The sequence below is a fragment of the Heteronotia binoei genome, chromosome 3 (genome assembly GCF_032191835.1).
Source record: "Heteronotia binoei isolate CCM8104 ecotype False Entrance Well chromosome 3, APGP_CSIRO_Hbin_v1, whole genome shotgun sequence".
In the NCBI taxonomy this organism is placed as follows: domain Eukaryota; kingdom Metazoa; phylum Chordata; class Lepidosauria; order Squamata; family Gekkonidae; genus Heteronotia; species Heteronotia binoei.
In genome coordinates, this window is record NC_083225.1 from 104,934,323 (window position 1) to 104,953,417 (window position 19,095).

Genomic DNA, 19,095 nt, shown 5'->3' on the forward strand with positions numbered 1-19,095 from the left:
CCCAATGCTAAAAAGACCCTAGATTTTAATTGCTCCAAACATCCATTCAAAGTTATGAAGATCCCTGTCTCTTCTGATACTGTATTCTAAGCTTCTCCAGCTGTTCAACACATTGTGTCTGGGCCAACTTCAGTGTCCGGTTCTCTTCTGTAAGGTCTGAATACTCCTTTGCTAGCTGAGCAGCATCCATGCTCTCTTCCTCAGCTTGATCCAACCTAGCAATCAGCTCCCTTCTGGTAATGAAAGAAAAATTGTGTGTGAAATTCCAAAGAAGTGCCAAATGCAAACACAAAAAATAAGTTCATTATTCTTCTTCAGAAGGGCTTATGCTTAGTGGTTTGGGGGATGTTAAGTAATGTAACAAGCTATCATCCATTTATGTAAGGAGAGCAGAAGCTCTGCTCTAGAAAAGTTACATTTCACACATAGCACAGCAATGACATGGTGTTCCTGTATGTGTGAGAGAGAAGGGTATGTCTTAGAGTTTCTCAGTAAACTAAAGAATCTCAGAACCTTGGCATAATCTTAGCTTATTTCTTGGAACACTGCTCTCAGTCCCCTCACAAATAAGTAATACACTGTTTCCCAAAGATAAAAGAGAATTCTTGCTCTATTTCTGCTTCTAGATAGGCCTCTGAGCCATCAGTATCCGAGACCTTTTTCTTCACATCATGAAGCCTTATTCTCCTGGGAGCAGGGCCAGATGGGGGAGGGCAGAGGGCGGTGCTTGCCCCGGGCGCCGACAGGGTGTGTGTGTAAGGAAATGCCCCTAATTTCCAGAATATCGTAGTCACCCGTCTGGTTGCCAGAGTGCCTGGAGACAGAGCTCTCACACATCTGCCAGAAGGACGTGGGTTTGCCTACCAGACTGGAAAGGACTTATGAGTACTAACAGCCACAACGCTAAAGCAGCACTTCATGTCCCTGGAAGAGTGCCAGCAAGGAGAACGGATGGTTTGCAGTCGCTTCGGGTGAATACCATCTCTATCTTGGAGCTGAAGAAAGTGCGCTGTTAGGAGCTATCCAGGCTATGCGGTTTTCAGCCTTGACCATAGAATCCACTTTGGGAGGCTAATACCAGCTATCTTCTAGCAATGCCAAGACTTTATTTCAGCACAGCAGGAAGCACACGTACACAACAGATGTTACCCACCCATGGAGCCATCAAGCTTATCCAGGCGTGTACGCTGCCAAATCACCCAAGCATTTGTCCAACAGAACCCAGGACAAAGACTGGTGGCAAGAAGAACACTGAAGAAGAGGAAGACCATCTTCAGCCAGAGCCAAGTTCCTTTGTGCAAACCGGGTGTTCCCTAGGTAGTAATTTGGCCATCTATTGTCACCTTTTTAGATAAGTTTAATAATCTTAAGCACCCCTCCACCCAGTAATTTCTCCCATTCTTCTCCCCAACTGTCATTCTGGAGCCTCCCCCTTGACCCATGGTTACCTGTACAGCCAATCAGGTAACCCGGGCCCAAGCTTGTTCATTGGTCAGTTATTGGGACCCAATTAGGTGCCACCAATTAACTTGCTATTGGCTACTGCAGAAGTCCAGCCCTTATAGTCACTGTAGAGCCTCCCCTTTTTCCTCCCCTGTACCTCCCATCCCCTGAGGGTCTAAGGTAGTCTATTTAACCACTGACCCAACTCCACTCAGGTGTGAATCTAGCAGTACCCTATCTCCGCTGTCTAGATCCATCCCCGATTCTTGGCCAGTTGAGGGTCCCATTTCCCCCGTCCTCTTTCGTCACCATTGGAGCCTTCCTTGAAGACTACGATTGGTAATTATCACCCTTTTTGTCTACCCATGTGTTGTCTCTATATCTCTATTTTTCTTAGGACTGTATGTATGATTTTATGAGTATTTTATCTTGTATGAAAGCCTATATTTTCTGGAATAAATTTTAATTGTTTTACTTAATTAGAGTCCCTAATATTTTAAGCATTAATTTCTGGACGTGGAATCCTGTTTAAGGCAGGTGCCCACCTGACAATTCCCCATCCTCGTTTTGAGGGCATTTTGGCTTACAGGGGGGCCAAATTGTGTATGGAGTCCATTGTATTCTATGGGACCATAGTATAGAATGGCCCAAAAGGGGGGCATCATTTTTTAATTTTGCTCCCCCTCAAAAAACATGTAGATCCAGTCCTGCCTGGGAGTTCTCCCTGTTTCTTTGTTGCTTCCCCACATCCTATCTGAAGTAATAACAATTTCTCCACAGTCCCTATTGACTGATGACACTGAGAATCTTTATGCCCCCTGTAGGCAGGGATTTGCTGTGATGCATGGAGGTGGAAACTAGTGACTGTCTGTCACAAAGCACCAGCATTTTAAATTCCCCTACCCAGAAACATGGCCACTGTTCTCACACATATAGACATGCAGTTATCAGGTTTCCAGGAGAATAGTAAGGGAGATTATACAAGGAGTATAAAATATATGCACCCTCATATGTCTCAGCTGCAGTCATTCTTTGACTTTGGCCTCTACCATGTAACCAGCAGTCTAGTTTACTCAGACATTGCCTCTATGATTTGCCTATAAAATGCAAATTGTCAGTCCTGCAGCTTTGAAGCCATACAGAGAAAGGGGGTTTAAACTTGCCACCACTTGGTTTTGCTGTTTGAAACTGGTCTCCTCACTTTGTTATTAACAAAGGAGAGAATATGTGTTTTTAAATAGGACATAGTGTTTATCCTTTAAAACAAAGTTTTGCGCCAGCTCGACAGCAAAATGATCAATGGCATATATCTTGAAGCCATCTTAGAATGTTAACTACAAATATCTAATGGATGGCAAGAACTGAAAGCACACCCACCCAAAAGCCCTAAGAGTAAGACATCCCAGACAACCATGGTTTGATTAGGAATGTTTGTCAGCAAAAAAATCAATTAGCAACCAAGTTTATTCAATATAAGTCACCCAACATCTGTATAATTCCTTCTTATATATGCTTTAAAGGAAAAGGAAAGGTCCCCTGTGCAAGCACCAGTTGTTTCCGACTCTGGGGTGACGTTGCTTTCACAACATTTTCATGGCAGACTTTTTATGGGGTGGTTTGCCATTGCCTTCCCCAGTCATATATGCTTTAAAACAACACCACAGAAACTCATTAAAAATAAAAAGACTGAAGCACTTAAAGCAGCCTGGCTCCAACTTATCCAGGCAGCCAAATCTTCTTTGGAGAATTGTTTCACGTGGATTCCAATCAGATGGTCCTAAACTTTCCTGTGAGATACCCACAAAAACCCAGGAGACTCATTTTTATGCACTCTATGCTGCAGAGCCCCTCCACCTGTTAATATGGAACACCTCCCACCCTGGCTTCTAGTCTCAACTGCAGAAGTCAAGAGGCTTGTAGCCCAGCTAAGGTTGGGTGAGGCCTCAGGGAGTTATCTGATCCCTCTGGAACTGAACATAAGAGCAGCCATGTTGGATCAGGCCAATGGCCCATCCAGTCCAACACTGGCCAAAAATACACACACACACACACACACTGTGGCTAATAGCCACTGATGGACCTTTGCTCCATATTTTTATCTAACCCCCTCTTGAAGCTGGATATGCTTGTAGCCACCACCACCTCCTATGGCAGTGAATTCCACATGTTAATCACCCTTTGGGTGAAGAAGTACTTCCTTTTATCCGTTTTAACCTGACTACTCAGCAATTTCATCGAATGCCCATGAGTTCTTGTATTGTGAGAAAGGGAGAAAAGTACTTCTTTCTCCATCCCATGCATTATCTTGTAAACCTCTATCATGTCACCCCGCAGTCGACGTTTCTCCAAGCTAAAGAGCCCCAAGCGTTTTAACCTTTCTTCATAGGGAAAGTGTTCCAACCTTTAATCATTCTAGTTGCCCTTTTCTGGACTTTCTCCAATGCTATAATATCCTTTTTGAGGTGTGGTGACCAGAATTGTACACAGTATTCCAACTGATCAAAATGGATATTCAATAGTGGGCAATGGTCCTCTCCATTCTTTTCATATACATTCACCAAACTGCACAGATCCCCACAGATTAGATCTGGCCATCATCATTCCAATATATTAAAAGGGGGGGGGGGGGTGAAATCAGATCCTTTGATTACTGCTCAATTAGTCTGCTTAGCGTGGTGGGTAAGCTTTGTGCCAGACACCTGTGCTGGAAGTTTTGGGACTCACCCTCCACCCTCACCCTGCCGCCACCAGCTCCCACTCATCCTTCAACCCCCCTGCCGCCACCACCAGCTCTCGCTCCCCTCCCTTTGGGCTGGCAGGCACGGGGCTACTGCTTACTCGTGAGTAGCCCCATGCCTGCCATTTACTCACGAGTAGGCAGCAGGCACAGGGGCGGAGCTGTGCTGTCCTGCCTAGGGCAGCAGAAAGGCTCAGGCCACCTCTGTTGAAGGGAGATATACACATATCCCCTATGTACAACATCTCTGCCTGTGTCAGTCTAGAATGGCAGGAACAATCAAATATGTCCTCTAACACTGCAAACTTTACCAGGACATTTGGAATACATACATCTATTATTTTAATAATTTTATTATTACTATTAATTGTATGTTTTCTGTAACAAATATCTCTTTTATGCACCCAGCGGATATTATGTATCGTTGATATTATTGACTGTTGATCTCAGATTGTAATAATAATAATAAACACACTCTGAGAAAATATGTGTTTTTAAATAGGACATGAATTTTCTTCTTTAAAATAAGATTTTGACTAATGAACTCAGTACCACTTTAAAGCCTATGCCCCCCTCTTCTTTCCCTGCACTGTCCCTAAGAAAAAATGAGGCGACACATGTCTGTAATCAGCAATAGATAGATTGACTGATAGATGTGATCTTGTGTAGCCTTAGACAAATAGCATAAATATGCTAAGATTGCACCTGTGACAAACACTCTTGTTCCAGACATATTCGTTTTGACAATACATCTTTGTTTTGACAATACATCATAAATCCTATCAAAAAGGATTGAGAGGATTATTACAGATTATCAAGTTATATCTAGACTATATACATATAGAGATATAACCTTGTGATCACTGCCATTAAGGCCACTTGCAATTATCCCAAGGAAGGCACCAATGGCTGGTGCTGTCAGCCTGTGCTGTCAGCCTGGTCTCTTTTTGGAAAAGGCAAAGTTGATATCTGTGCTACAACTTCTGATATTACTTCTGATGGTATAATAATCTCAAAATGGGCAGGAGGCAAATTTTACCCAGAATCCTATCTAAATTATGATAAGACCAAGGAGGAGCACTATTTTTTTTAAAAAAAAATTGTAGGACTAAAAATATATTATTTTTCTTTGTTGGAGTTATTAGAGTTATTTTATCTGTTCATTTTCTTTATTCTGTTCTTTGTTTCCTTTCATTTTAAATTATAAACATTTTTTTCTGTGGGGTTTTTCTCCCATCCAACTTGTTCAAGGATCATGCCCTCCTCACCAAAGGAAACCTCCTTGCCAATCAGATTTCAAATTAGACAATTAACCATCTCCCTTGCAGTGTAGGCACGTGTCATGCCAACCAATATGAATTTAATACAGATCCACAAGTGGATATTTTAAAAAATCTGGTCATGAGCAGCCAGAGAAAAAAACAGCAAGCAAACAGGATAAATTGCTACCAATATAAAACTGAGAAAGTCCTTCCCAGGCTACTGAGAGACAGCAAGAATTGGAAAGAAATACTGCCTATATTAGAGCCAAACTAGATGTTACTGAAGGCAAAGGTCCAACCCATGACTGCCAACTCCATTTTAGAAAAGAATGTCACCATTTAAAAATTGCAGCAGCACCATGTGATCTTGTTCCTCCCCCTACATCTTTTCAAGTGTTGAAATGCACATGGAGGATGTTTTGGCACTTGACAATGTGTGTGGGATAGCAAGATTCATAGTGCTGTCATGCTGTGGGCCACTTGCGCCAATTTTCAAATAGCTAAATTCTCATCTAAAATGGCATTGGTGGCCATGGGTTGGACCAGTGGCTGTAATAGTGCCTAGACTGGCCTTGAATGAACTTCCTTAGCAGGAATATTTATTAACTTTTTGAGTTGGAGGATCTCCCCTGTCACTTAGGTTATCTACTGAGCCATAATTGCTTCTATCCTGTTGCTGTCATTTTGAGCAATGGTAAAAAGTATTACAGTCAATTAAAAAAAAATCCAGAGATTACAAATTGTCTTTATTAGTAGTTGGGTTGAATATATTAAAAGTGTTAGGGGAAAAGGTTATTCAACTTGGGTCTTAATAACCAGCTGCTAAAACAGCCCTGTGGTGCAGAGTGGTAAAGCTGCAGTACTGCGGTCGGAGCCCTCTGCTCATGACCTGAGTTCAATCCCAGTGGAAGCTGGTTCAGGTAGCTGGCTTGAGGTTGACTCAGCCTTCCATCCTTCCAAGGTCAGTAAAATGAGTACCCAGCTTGCTGCAGGGAAAGTGTAGATGACTGGGGAAGGCAGTGGCAAACCACCCCGTAAAAAGTCTGCCGTGAAAACGTTGTGAAAGCAACATCACCCCAGAGTCGAAAATGACTGGTGCTTGCACAGGGGACTACCTTTACCCTTTTTTTACTAAAACAGCAGGGGTTCACATTTACCATTTGGCCCCAAATGACTGTGTTCCTCTATGAGGACTTTTAATTGTATGGTTCTGAATTTTTTTGCCCACTCTTACTGAATCCCCTTTACAACTACAGACAGTTTAAGGATGGGTTGCACTGAGACTGATGATGGAGAATAGGTTTGGAGAGTGGGGCAAGCAAGGACTGGATATGGAGTTTTCTCTATTTTTATCAGTGACATACAAGATGAAAGTTGAATGCTCATAAATTTCATGGTGATGGATTAATAGTGTTGTGAACACTTAAAGGTCTAGAAAAACTTCACAGATGAAGTTGCATTTCTTAATCAACTTAGACAGGTGTCAGCATCATATATAAGAAAACAAAGCTAAACATCGATAGCTGTGCCTGTGTGAACTCTGATTAAAACACAGAGCGCTATACTTCAAGCCAGCTGTACATAAGCAACTGCTACCAAGATATTTGAAATAGCAGAAATTGCTATAGAATGACAGTCCTGGCCATATTATTATAGTACTTAGTAACAGTGGCTGCTTAATGTGCAGTTTGCGAGTGGTGCAGTTTTAGGTCTGTTGTGATTTATTTCATTTTTATCCTACCTAGCATACATAGTTCCTTCCCCTTTTAGCCTCACAACAACCAAGTGAGGTAAATTATACTCTTCTGTTGACTTGTCTAGCTGGTGAATCTACTGAATACTGGTATCCTAGGTCTTGAGATAAAACAATTTTATTGGTAACATATGGTAATAAATCTATTTCTTACATCTTTAAAAACCTCTTTTATCTACCCCATATATTACTTTCTACCCACCCCTCCCCCCGTTACTTGACCCCCGCCGGTGTTATTTACTTAAAATGCAAATATTTAAAGGTACCCTTAGCTATTAAAACAAAAATTTATATTCTTCTTCTTTTAAAAACTTAATCATTATCAAAAATTGTCCAATGTCCTTTTATTTTCCACTCTTTTTCTACATATCTTCTAAACTTTTTCCACTCCGTCTTAAAAACTTCTAAATCACAGCTGCTAGGACATTATATGCGCAGTTGTGGAAGCAAGAAAAAATACCAGAGAAATGGGATTCGATTATAAAAGTTATGACATGGAGTGAAATGGACAAATTAACAAGAATATTAAGAGACTATGACTAGTATCCTAGGTCTCAAGGGAAGATTGAGGAGCAAAAACAACACTGGGGAGGCCTCCCCCCAAAATAGAACAGCCAGTTTGCTTGCAGTGACTGCTAGGGCCACCAGCTTGCCACAAAAGCAACTATGAAGGCTGCCCCTCACTTGGGGCCAGGGTGGCCCTGCTTGCAGGAAATGACTGCCCACCAGGATTTTTTCCAGTAGCCTTAATTGCCAATTGCCCCTACCAGGTTCTAATCTGATATGCTAACTGCTACCATACTGCAACTAGTGACACATCCCTAAAGCAAATTAAAAGGTAAAGGTAGTCCCCTGTGCAAGCACAGTCATTACTGACCATGGGGTCATGTTGTATCACGGCATTTTCTAGGCAGACTTTTTTTACGGGGTGGTTTGCCATTGCCTTACCCAGTCATAACATAGATCTATTGCGTAGAACAGTGAAAATTCATCTCTAGCAGCCAGCAGCATCGCTGCTTAGCTGCAGGGATGTCTTTGCCTCCCTGGAATGAAAAGGGAGGACTTCTGCTGCCCGTTTGGGTGCAATTCTGAGGGGGCGGAGCTTGCTGCTGTAACAACAGCACCATCTGCCCCCAAAGATGATCGGTGGAGGCAGGGGAGCTTTTAGCTCACTCCTGCTTGGATCATCTCAGTTTCCCTTAAGCAGAGATCGGGTGGCTGAGAGGGCTGGGCAGGAGCACTTTTGGCTCGATCCTGCTTTGGCTTGTCAGTTTCACTCCCTGCTTTCCTGCAGGCTGTACTGATCAGGTGTCTGATAAGGCCCTCCCCCCAGGCCTTTCTTTCCTCTGCATTGTTACAGTGAGCTGGAGATTGGGGCTGCTGATAGTGCCCCTGCTATTGCGATGGCTTGGGATCGGCACAGGAGAGATGGCTCTCTAATTAACAGCCTGTTTAAACTTCACACACCCTTTCTTCCCCCCCCCCTTTTTTTCTTCTTAAGAAGGGAATTTGGCATTGTGCTGGTAGTAGGCTTCCCAACCCTCCCGCCCTGGCGGGGGACCCCAGGATTTCCAGCCTCTTCCCCCGCTCCCCAACAAAACGGAAGCGGGGGGAGGGGGGAAACGGCGACAAGGAGTGTGGCCCGGCGGTGAGTGGCAGGGGTGGCGGGACCGCGGCAATTGTCCCGGGCTGGCCACCCTTTGGCCGCTTTTGGCCTTGCTCCCCCCCTTTGGCGGCTCCCGCAGGGAGGAGGGGGCATCTGGCCGGGCTGGCTCCTCAGCCTCGTCCTGCCCGCCTTCCTCCCTCAGCCCCGCAGGCCCAGCAGGCTGCCTGCCTGCCTCCCAGCTCCTCTTGCCTCCAGCGCCGCCTCTCGTGGACAGGCCTGCACCGCCGCCTCCCTCCCTGCTTCGCAGCTCTCCTCGCCGCGGCCCCTTCGCTTTTGATGGGGAGCCTCCGCACCAGAGAAGGAGGGCTCGGCGCCCTCAGGCATGACGAGGAGGCCCTGCTGCGGGCTGCCACCAGCTGCTGCCAGGCCCTGAGAGGGCCCCGCTCTGCCTTCCGTCCATGGGGCGCTGGTGGTCGGGGCCGGCATTGACCTGGCCTTGTCTTGGGCCCTGGCCAGCCTGGGAGCCTGGAGCCGCGCTGAGGGTGAGCCGGGCGCCGCGGGGAAGGTGGCCGGGTGGGCCGCTTGGGAAGCGGGGAGAGGAGGGGAATGCCTGCTGCTGAGCACGCCGTCAGGAAGAGAGAACAGCTCCCGTAGGGGATAATGGAGGGTGGATCTGGGACTGTGGCCTTGGCCTTTGAGGCAGAGGGACCAGATTTTCAGCATGCCACCTGGTGCTTCTCCCCAAAATGCACCCCAAGTTTCAAAAGGATTGGGCCAGGGGGATCACTTCTGCAAGCCCCCAAAGAAGGTGCCCCCATCCTCCATTATTTCCAGCGGAGGGAAGGCATTGAAAAGGTGTGCGGTTCCTTTAAATGTGATGGCCCTTTGGAGTTCAATCATGCTTGTCACAACCTTGCTCCTGGCTCCACCCCCAAAGTCTCCTGGCTCCACCCCCAAAGTCCCCAGATATTTCTTGCATTGGACTTGGCAACCCTAGCTGGTAGTATTGGAATTCTTCTTAAAGGGGTGGGAAGGCTGGATTTTTGGCGGCTTCCTTTGCTACCTCATTGCTTGTGGGTTATCATTCCCTCCCCCCCTTTTTGGTTCTGGGTCACTGCTATTTTTTCACTCTCCTTTCTGTTGTTAAAGGATTGGGTAGTGTGTGCTGTGAAAAGCCAAACGCCCGTTTGGTATAGCGGTTAAGTGTGCAGACTCTTATCTGGGAGAACCAGGTTTGATTCCCCACTCCTCCACTTGCGCCTGCTGAAATGGCCTTGAGTCAGCCATAGCTCTGGCAGAGGTTGTCCTTGAAAGGGCAGCTGCTGTAAGAGCTCTCTCAGCTCCACCCACCTCACAGGGTGTCTGTTGTGGGGGAGGAAGATAATGGAGATTGTGAGCCACTCTGAGATTCAGAGTGAAGGGCAGGATATAGATCCAGTGTCGTTTTCTTCTTCTTGGTTTGCAGAGGACCTTAGCTGCCTTGCTGGATAGGCATCTTTAGCCTTTTGAAGCTTAGTGGGGCTGTGTCGGCCATTTTAGGCTCCCCTTGTGGTTTTTCTTTCTTGGATAAGAGGGCAGCCATTTTAAGGGCAGTAGAGCAGCAGGCATTATCAGCTGTTGGCTTTATTTCAGGAACAAAGGGGAAAGCCATTTTGAGTGCTATGTAGCAGCAGTCATTTTAGTGCCAATTTTTGAGTGACTTTGCACTTAGTTGGGTTTGCAGGTATTGTTGGAGAGTCAGTTTGGTGTAGTGGTTAAGTGTGCGGACTCTTATCTGGGAGAACCGGGTTTGATTCCCCACTCCTCCACTTGCACCTGCTGGCATGGTCTTGGGTCAGCCATAGCTCTGGCAGAGGTTGTCCTCGAAAGTGCAGCTGCTATGAGAGCCCTCTCCAGCCCCACCCACCTCACAGGGTGTCTGTTGTGGGGGAGGAAGGTAAAGGAGATTGTGAGCCGCTCTGAGACTCTTCGGAGTGGAGGGCGGGATACAAATCCAATATCTTCTTCATCTTCTTGTTAAAATGCCTGGTTAAAAAAAAAGGCACAGGGAGATCCAAGGGAAAACAACTTGCATCTAAAAGGCCATCTCCCCCCTTTATCATCCAGCTAACGAGGATGATGAGGTGGTAAATAGGGCCATTTTGCAGCGGCTTAGGGCACTGGAGCAGGCATCTGGCATTCCTCACCCACAGGGCTCAGAAGATGGGAAAAATCCTAAGGCTATGTTTCAAGCAGGTATTTTAACCAGGTTGTCTATCCTTGAGGGCAGGTCTGCTGGAAATGTCGCTGGAGGAGCCAGGGGGTCTGATGGCTCAGGCTGGGATGCTGGTCCACTTTGTATGGATGCTGGACCAGGGTCAGCACTGGTATTGGTTGGTTCTGAGGGTAAGGCTGGAAACACTATGCATTCATACTGGCTTGGCCTGGCTTGGCCTGGACTGGCTTGGCCTGGACTGGCTTGGCCATGGAGGCCCATTGGGTCCTGCTGCTGCGGCAGCGCCCAGTGTTGCCACGGAGGCTTCTGGCATGGGTACATAGCAAGCTTGGTCTTGGCCAGCTGGGCAGTTTGGCTCCTACGGGGCTTGCCCAGTAGCTGGGCAGCAAGGTATGCCAGGTCCCATGTTGGGGGAATGGGGCTTTCCTTCTCCTTTGAGTGCTTCTTATGGGTCTGCCCCCTTTTACTGCATTGCCTTTTGGGGATTTAGCTTTACCCTTAGGTGATCATTTGCCTGCAACAAAAGATAACATTTTAAAGGATGAATATGTGGATATTTTCTCCCTCCTGTTCCGTGAGCTGGAGAAGAAAAATGAGGATTTAGATGATAAGGAGAAAGAGAAGTTGAAGAAGCAGAGAGTAGACAGGACCTCGGCCAATTGGCTTCCTGGGTTTTTCATATATGCTGGTTGATAGCATGCTCTCAGCCTTGGAGGGGTGCTTCACTGATCCAGTATATGGATATTATTTATAAGGAGTATGCAATGTTTAATGGGCCCACTTGGCTCCAATGTGACTAGGAGTTTCGAAAGTGAGCTGCCTTATACCCTTCCCTGCAGTGGAACCGCATCCAGCAGAAGCTTTGGCTCCAGGTCTTGTCCCCTACGTGACCCAACTTGGGCAACTGCTCTGATAGCGGCCATTTGGTTGCCAGGACATCTGTGACTTCTTCATCTTCTTTCTGCAGTTCGGCGGGGCAGGCGGTTCAGCCCTGCTTGCTTTGCTGGGAGTTTGGGTCCCAGGTAGGCTTTCCACCCCCCCACCCCCGCTTTGGCGGGAGACTTCTGGGTTCGCAGCTTCATCCCCCGGTCTCCAGAAATCAGGAAGCAGGGGGGTGGGGGGTGGAGGGGGGGGAGAACATACCTGTAGGGTTCATGTTGGTGAAGAGATCCTGAGCAGTTTGTAAATGTCTGCCCCTTTAAGGCTGGGCAGGAAGGAGGAAACAGGAAGGGCTTCGGAGAACGGCCCCTCCCTTTCTTTGCTTTCGTTTTCACAGCAGGCAGAGGGAAGAAGACCCAGTAAGTATTTGTGTGTGAGAGAGAGGGAGGGGGCAGGGAGGGGGGATTCCCTGGTATGGAGGCCCTCCCCCCCTTTAGAAAGCATGTGTGGGGGGGAGGGAAATATCTACTAGGCACTCTATTATTCTCTATGGAGAACAATTCCCATAGGGAATAATAGGGAATTGATCTGTGGGTATTGGGGCTCTAGGGGGGCTATTTTTTGAGGTAGAGGCACCAAATTTTTAGTATAGCATCTAGTGCCTCTCCCCAAAATACCCCCCAAGTTTCAAAACGATTGGACCAGAGGGTCCAATTCTATGAGCCCCAAAAGATGGTGCCCCATCCTTAATTATTTCCTGTGGAAGAAAGGCATTTAAAAAGGTGAGCTGTCCCTTTAAATGTGATGGCCAGAACTCCCTTGGAGTTCAATTATGCTTGTCACATCCTTGTTCCTGGCTCCACCCCCAATGTCTCCTGGCTCCGCCCCCAAAGTCCCCAGATTTTTCTTTAATTGGACTTGGCAACCCTAGTCCCAGGGAGTGTGCAATAGGAAGGCTTGCCAGTACAGGCATGAAGGCCCCATGTAGGGTTGCTCTCACTCCTTTAGTAACTGCCCCACAGCCCAGCCACATAAGGGCCAAAAGAAGCAGGACGGGGGTGGAGGTAATTACCAAGCTGGAATAGGGGCCCAGTCCGATAAAGGTGGGACCTCTTTATCCCTCTCCATCTGGCTGCAGGAGTTTTTGGAGTCTTTTAATGGGATTTCATTTCGAAGGGCAGACATGAAACTTGAAGCAGAGCTTCAGGTCATGTCTGATGCTGATGGATCTTTAGGTTTTGAGGTTTATTTTTACGGATATTGGTGCACAGATATATGGCCAAAGTTTATTACAAACAGTCATAAGACCAGCATACAAAATAATATAAAATAATACAGTATAAGAACATGGCAATAGACAGTTACACCATAATTCCTAAAATTCCGGACCGAACTAATTCTTCACTAATAACTCAACTTACAGTACGATCTACACTTTTAAATTACCAGGTAACAATACCTAGCAACCTTGCATCAGACGGATTCATAATTGTCAGTCAATAAAAACTTCATCACTTGTTCCTCGGCATATTTACAATAATTTGCCAATGGTTTAAAATGTGAGAGAAGGGGTATCAGCAGCTGCTGTCTCTCTTCATCATACATAGGACAATGAAGAAATATATGGGCAGCTGACTCCACCTGATTCAACGCACAAAAACAAATCCTCTGATGCATGGGAGTCCAGGTATATCTACCAAAAAGGACTGCTGATGGGAGCGCATCGAAACGGGCTCTAGTAAATGCCCATCTATAATTAGGAGTTTTTATAAATCCAAAATAAGATGCGGATCTTAGACTTGGTCCCAGTTTCAGTTTTTTGTAATAACAAGGTAGGGCTGCATAATCATTTTATGCTTCGATATCCTTAAATCTTTGAGAAATCAAACTCCTTGCATACTTCTGCCCTCCCTCTAATACATTTTCAGGATCTAGCCCAATTGATTTCAGTTTATCAACTACTCTATGAGACCATTGGGGATAAGGAGTTGATGTCAGAAAATCAGGGATAAGCCCCAACGGGTTCAGATGAGTCTTAACCCAATAGTTACACCTCTGAATCCAGACATTCAATGTGACTGTAGATAAACCAGCTTCCTGTCTCAATATCAAATTTGGCGTACCTTTCGGGGTATAAAAAACTGCTCTAAGAAATTTCGATTGCACTAACTCCAATTCTTTAATTTTACTCACAGACAATATTTGCATTCCATAAATCATCTGAAGGAGAACTTTGCCAGATATATGGCCAGATTCATGGGTTCAGGAGGGTGTGAATTGGGATCTTATGTTTCTTGAGTTCTTTCCCATTCTCATTGCTGTTTGGTTGTGGGGGAGTTATATGACTAATCGCACAATTCATTTTTGGTGTGATAACATGGCAGTGGTACATGTCATTAATTCCCTTTCATCCAAATCTCAACGTGTTATGAAATAGGTGTGGGCTCTCACTGCGTTGTTTGCGGCTTAACATACTGTTTTTAGCCAAGCTTGTTCCTAGGGTGAATAATGGAGTGGCTGACATTCTCTCTCATGAACAGATGGAGAGATGCCCCCAGAGCTGTGGCTGATTGGAGAGCGATGGGCCTAGCCATAGCAGACAGTACCAGGAAGTCTTAGGTTAGGGGTAGGGTAGTGCTTTGTTTGGCCCCTCCCAGTGGAGCAGTTGCTCCACTACTGTGTTTCTTTAAAAGGTAAGGGATTGGCTGTGCAATCTATTAGGGGATGCCTTTCAGCTCTGGCTTCTGCTAGAAAGGCGTTGGGGTATAAAGAGGAAACCGCAGACTTTCATCTGTGGAATATGCTAGAGGGCTGGGCTAGAGAGGTTGGACCTAATCCTGATGCTAGGAGGTCTATTTCCCCTTTGATTCTTAGGTGCTTGAAGGGGGTTTGGGGCACAGTGTGTACATTCTATTTTGAATCCACCCTGTTTCATGCTGCTTCCTTGGTTGCCTTCTTTGGGACCCTCAGAATCAGTGAGTTAGTGGCACACTCCTGAAATGATGTTTCTGGTAGTGCTTTGTTGCCACAGGTCCTGAGGTTGGTGGAGAGTAAGGCAGTCATTACTATTCTAAGACTGACTGGTGTCGCAAGGGAACCATTTTGGAGCTGGGCACATGCTCTGAGCAGAACTTGTGTCCTGTTTCCGCTTTGGCTGTCTATTTGGCAGTACGCAGTCCTAGGGATGGATTTTTTTTTTGTCACCTCAACAGCAGTCCGCTGACAAAACATCAGTTTTGGGTTGTGACTTCTTGGGCTTTAGCTGAACTGCCTTAACTCCCTAACTTAATCCCTAACTTTGTGTGGTTTGGAACATGAATTTTATGGTTATTGTTTCTGGTTTGACTGTTTATTCTTTTTAGATGCTGTTGTTCCGGGCCAGAGGAGCCGAGTTCTCATCTGTGGACACAGTTATGTGCTTTGGGCTGCACATCAGGCTCGGAGAACTTTGGTTGGCTCTTAGCTGGGACTCAGCCAATGGGTAACTATTGAATGGCGTGGGTGACAGGGTCTTCATTGGCCAGCCCTGCTGCCATTGTTATTCTATGGGAATGCTGGCCCTCCTCCCCAGGTCCTAGTTATTCACCTGTGTGGGAATGATCTTGGGCTAGTAAAAAGCAAGGTGTTGGCCTTGCAGGCCAGGGACGATTTTAGGGCCATTAAAGTGAGATGGCCTGGGATGATTATAATATGGCCAGATATGATTCCCCACCTTATTTGCTGTAGTATTTGGGACCCTGCAGGCATTGAGAGGGCCTGTCACAAGGCTAGCAAGGAGATTAGGAAAGCCTTAGAAGGGGAGGTTGGGCCACTACCTTCCCCATCTGGATATTTCTCTTAAATTCCCTTACCTCTACAGAAGGGATGGGGGCATCTCTCTGAAAAGGGTAATATGCTTTTCTTGAGAGACATTTAGCAAGGGCTGTGGGTGTCATTGGGCCTTCTGGTGGGTGCTAAGGCCTAAGCAGAGGCTTGGCCTTAGTGGTGGCAGGTTTTACTGTGCTTATGGTACTGTGCGGCTAGGGGAGGACCAGAAAGCATCTGGGTTAGGGGTCTGGCAGGATCAACCTTGGGGTTTGATGATCCAGGGTGGGAGAATGCAGACCATTCTTTAAGGCTCGACTGGAGGGGGCCTTCCATTGAGACGTGCATCTGGTGGTTGGACCCTCTGGGGATTGCCTTCTTGCTGGGCTGACCTGGCGGGAGCTGTGCCACACAACTCCGGCTGGGGGCCGTGTCCCTCACCCGTTGAATGGCAGGGGAGAGGTCTGTTGAGACCCCTGGCCCTGACCAGGCCGCTGTTTCAGTACTGGAGGGTGCCTTCCATTGAGACGTGCGTCTAGTGGACGGACCCTCTGGGGATTGCCTTCTTGCTGAGCTGACCTGGCGGGAGCTGTGAAGTACAGCTTCGGCTGGGGGCTGGGTCCCCCAACTGTGGAATGGCAGGGGAAGTGTCTGTTGAGACCCTTGGCCCTGACCAAGACACAGTTTCAGTTAGCCCTTGCCGTTTGTTACTTATACTTTAATATAAGTAACTAATACCTTGCGTCTGACTCCTTATTCTGACTTGGGAGGCAATACATCTTGAAAAGCAGAGGCTGAAAAATTCTGAAGAGTTTCAAATAGGATGTGTCAAATGGAATTGTCCAAGAGGGCATTTTATAAAGGGGAAGTGTTACATGTTTTAAAATGGGCATTTTTATTGCACTGTTTATGATGTATATACTACTTTTTTTACCTTGATTTCTAATTTTTGTAATCTACTTTTATTGCTTTACTCTGTTTTCATTACATTGTTTTTAAATTTTGCAAGCCACCTTGCATCTCTGAAAAGCAGATTATAAATATATGCATATAAACTAGTGAACTCAATATAACTATTCTAGCTAAAAAAAATAAAATATTTGCTGTTGTACAGAATACCATTTTCAGTTTTTTCAAATCAATTACTATTACAAAACCAGTTCACAAATATATGCACATGGACACACAAATGCATGTATGAATGGAGAAAAAAAAGAATATTTCCATTAAACCTCCCCCCCAATATTGTGGTGAGATCTGATTGCCCTTTAATTGGTGAGATCTGATTTAATTAGTGAGATCTTTAATTGGTGAGAACTGATTGCCCTTCAACATGGCAAAAACAGAACATATAAGGAGGGTACGGAGTTCCAACCTAGGATCAATGCAGGGGTAGTACATAAACACCTAATTTCTTTAAATGAAACTAAGTCCTCAGGGCCAGATGAACTACATCCAAGGGTTCTAAGAGCTTGCAGATGTAATTTCTGAGCCTCTGGCTAATATTTTTGAGAATTCTTGGAGGATAGGAGAGGTGCCGGAAGACTGGAGGTAGACAAATGTTGTCCCCATCTTCAAGAAGGGGGAAAAGGAGGATCTGGATAACTACTGACCCATTAGCTTGATGTCTATCCCTGGAAAGTTTTAGAACAAATCATCAAACAGTCAATCCTGGAACATTTAGAAAGGGTGGCTGTGATTACTAAGAGCCAGCATGGGTTTCTCAAGAACAAGTCATGTCAGACTAACCTGATCTTTTTATGAGAAAGTGACTGCCTTGCTGGATCAGGGGAATGCTGTAGACATCGTTTATCTTGATTTTAGTAAGGCTTTTGATAAGGTTCCACATACTATCCTTGTTGACAAGTTGGTAAAATGTGGTTTGGATCCTGTTACCATTAGGTAGATCTGTAACTGCTTGACAGATCACACCCAAAGAGCGCTTGTGAATGGTTCCTCATCCTCTTGGAGAGGAGTGACAAGTGGAGTGCCTCAAGGATCTGTCCTGGGACCTGTTTTGTTCAACATCTTTATAAATGATTTGGATGAAGGAATAACGGGAATGCTTATTAAATTTGCAGATGATACTAAATTGGGTGGGGTTGCAAATACAGCAGAAGACAGAAACAGGTTACAGGATGATCCTGTCAGGCTGGAAAACTGTGCTAAAACTAGTAAAATGAATTTTAACAGGGAGAAATGTGAAGTTCTGCATTTAGGTAGGAAAAATCCAATGCATGGTTATAGGATGGGGAAGACTTGTCTTAGCAGTAGTATGTGCAAAAAGGATCTAGGGCTCTTAGTGGACCATATGCTGAACATGAATCAACAGTGTGATGTGGTGGCTAAAATGGCAAATGCAATTTTGGGCTGTATCAACAGAAGTATAGTGTCCAGATCACGTGAAGTATTGTGTATTGTGTTCAGTTTTGGGCACCACATTTTAAGAAGGATATAGACAGGCTGGAACAGGTCCAGAGGAAGGTGATGAAGATGCTGAGGGGTGTGGAGACTAAGTTGTGTGAAGAAAGGCTGAAGGAGCTGGGCATGTTTAGCTTGGAGAGGAGGCAACTGAGAGGTGATATGATCACCATCTTCAAGTACTTGAAGGGCTGTCATATAGAGGATGGTGTGGAATTGTTTTCTGTGGCCCCAGAAGGTAGGACCAGAACCAGTGGGTTGAAATTAAATCAAAAGAGTTTCCGGCTCAGGATTAGGAAGAACTTCCTGATCGTTAGAGCAGTTCCTCAGTGGAACAGGCTTCCTCAGGAGGTGGTGGGCTTTGCTTCCTTGGAGGTTTTTAAACAGAGGCTAGATGGCCATCTGACAGCAATGAAGATCCTGTGAATTTAGGGGGAAGTATTTGTGAGTTTCCTGCATTGTGCAGGATGTTGGATTAAATGACCCCGGAGGTCCCTTCCAACTCTATGATTCTATGAAAAGGTCACTAGGGCCTCAAAGACATTTTATGGATTTTTTTGATATTTGATAACTGTATCTATGATTGCTGATCTCTCACTGTAGTTTCATGCAGCCATATTACCATACATTATTTGATTCTATAGACTCTTATGGAATACACTGATATAATTTACAACATTTTTATTGAATCAGTCAAACCCATCAGCAAACATTTTATAAGTTTCTTTATGGCTATTAGTACGGTTAGCAATTCTGTTTATTCCCCCCCCCCCAAAAAAAAAACCCTCCTGTTCAACATTCCAAATAATTTGTGACACAGATTCTTGACCAATTACTCTCCACTGTTCAACAAAATATAAGGGTTTTTAATAAGAGTTTTCTTGATATTAAAACAGGTCCTACCTATAATTTTACAATGTACAAAGACAAGGGAATTGAGAAACTGGAAAGAACACACTTGGAAAGAGAACAACA

General features: G+C 45.4%; 1 protein-coding gene across 3 annotated transcripts in view; it reads right to left on the reverse strand.

Moving 5' to 3' along the window:
• MAP3K7CL (MAP3K7 C-terminal like) overlaps nt 1–19,095 on the reverse strand; it is a 149,314-nt gene that overhangs the window by 85,333 nt on the left and 44,886 nt on the right. For 2 of the 3 annotated variants that reach the window (XM_060234358.1, XM_060234357.1), the window contains exon 5: nt 11–233. In XM_060234358.1, coding sequence (XP_060090341.1) covers nt 53–233 — 181 coding nt within the window. In that variant the 3' untranslated portion in view covers nt 11–52. Of the gene's footprint in view, nt 1–10; nt 234–19,095 lie in introns of those variants that run through there. The other variant, XM_060234359.1, reaches the window with a different exon arrangement.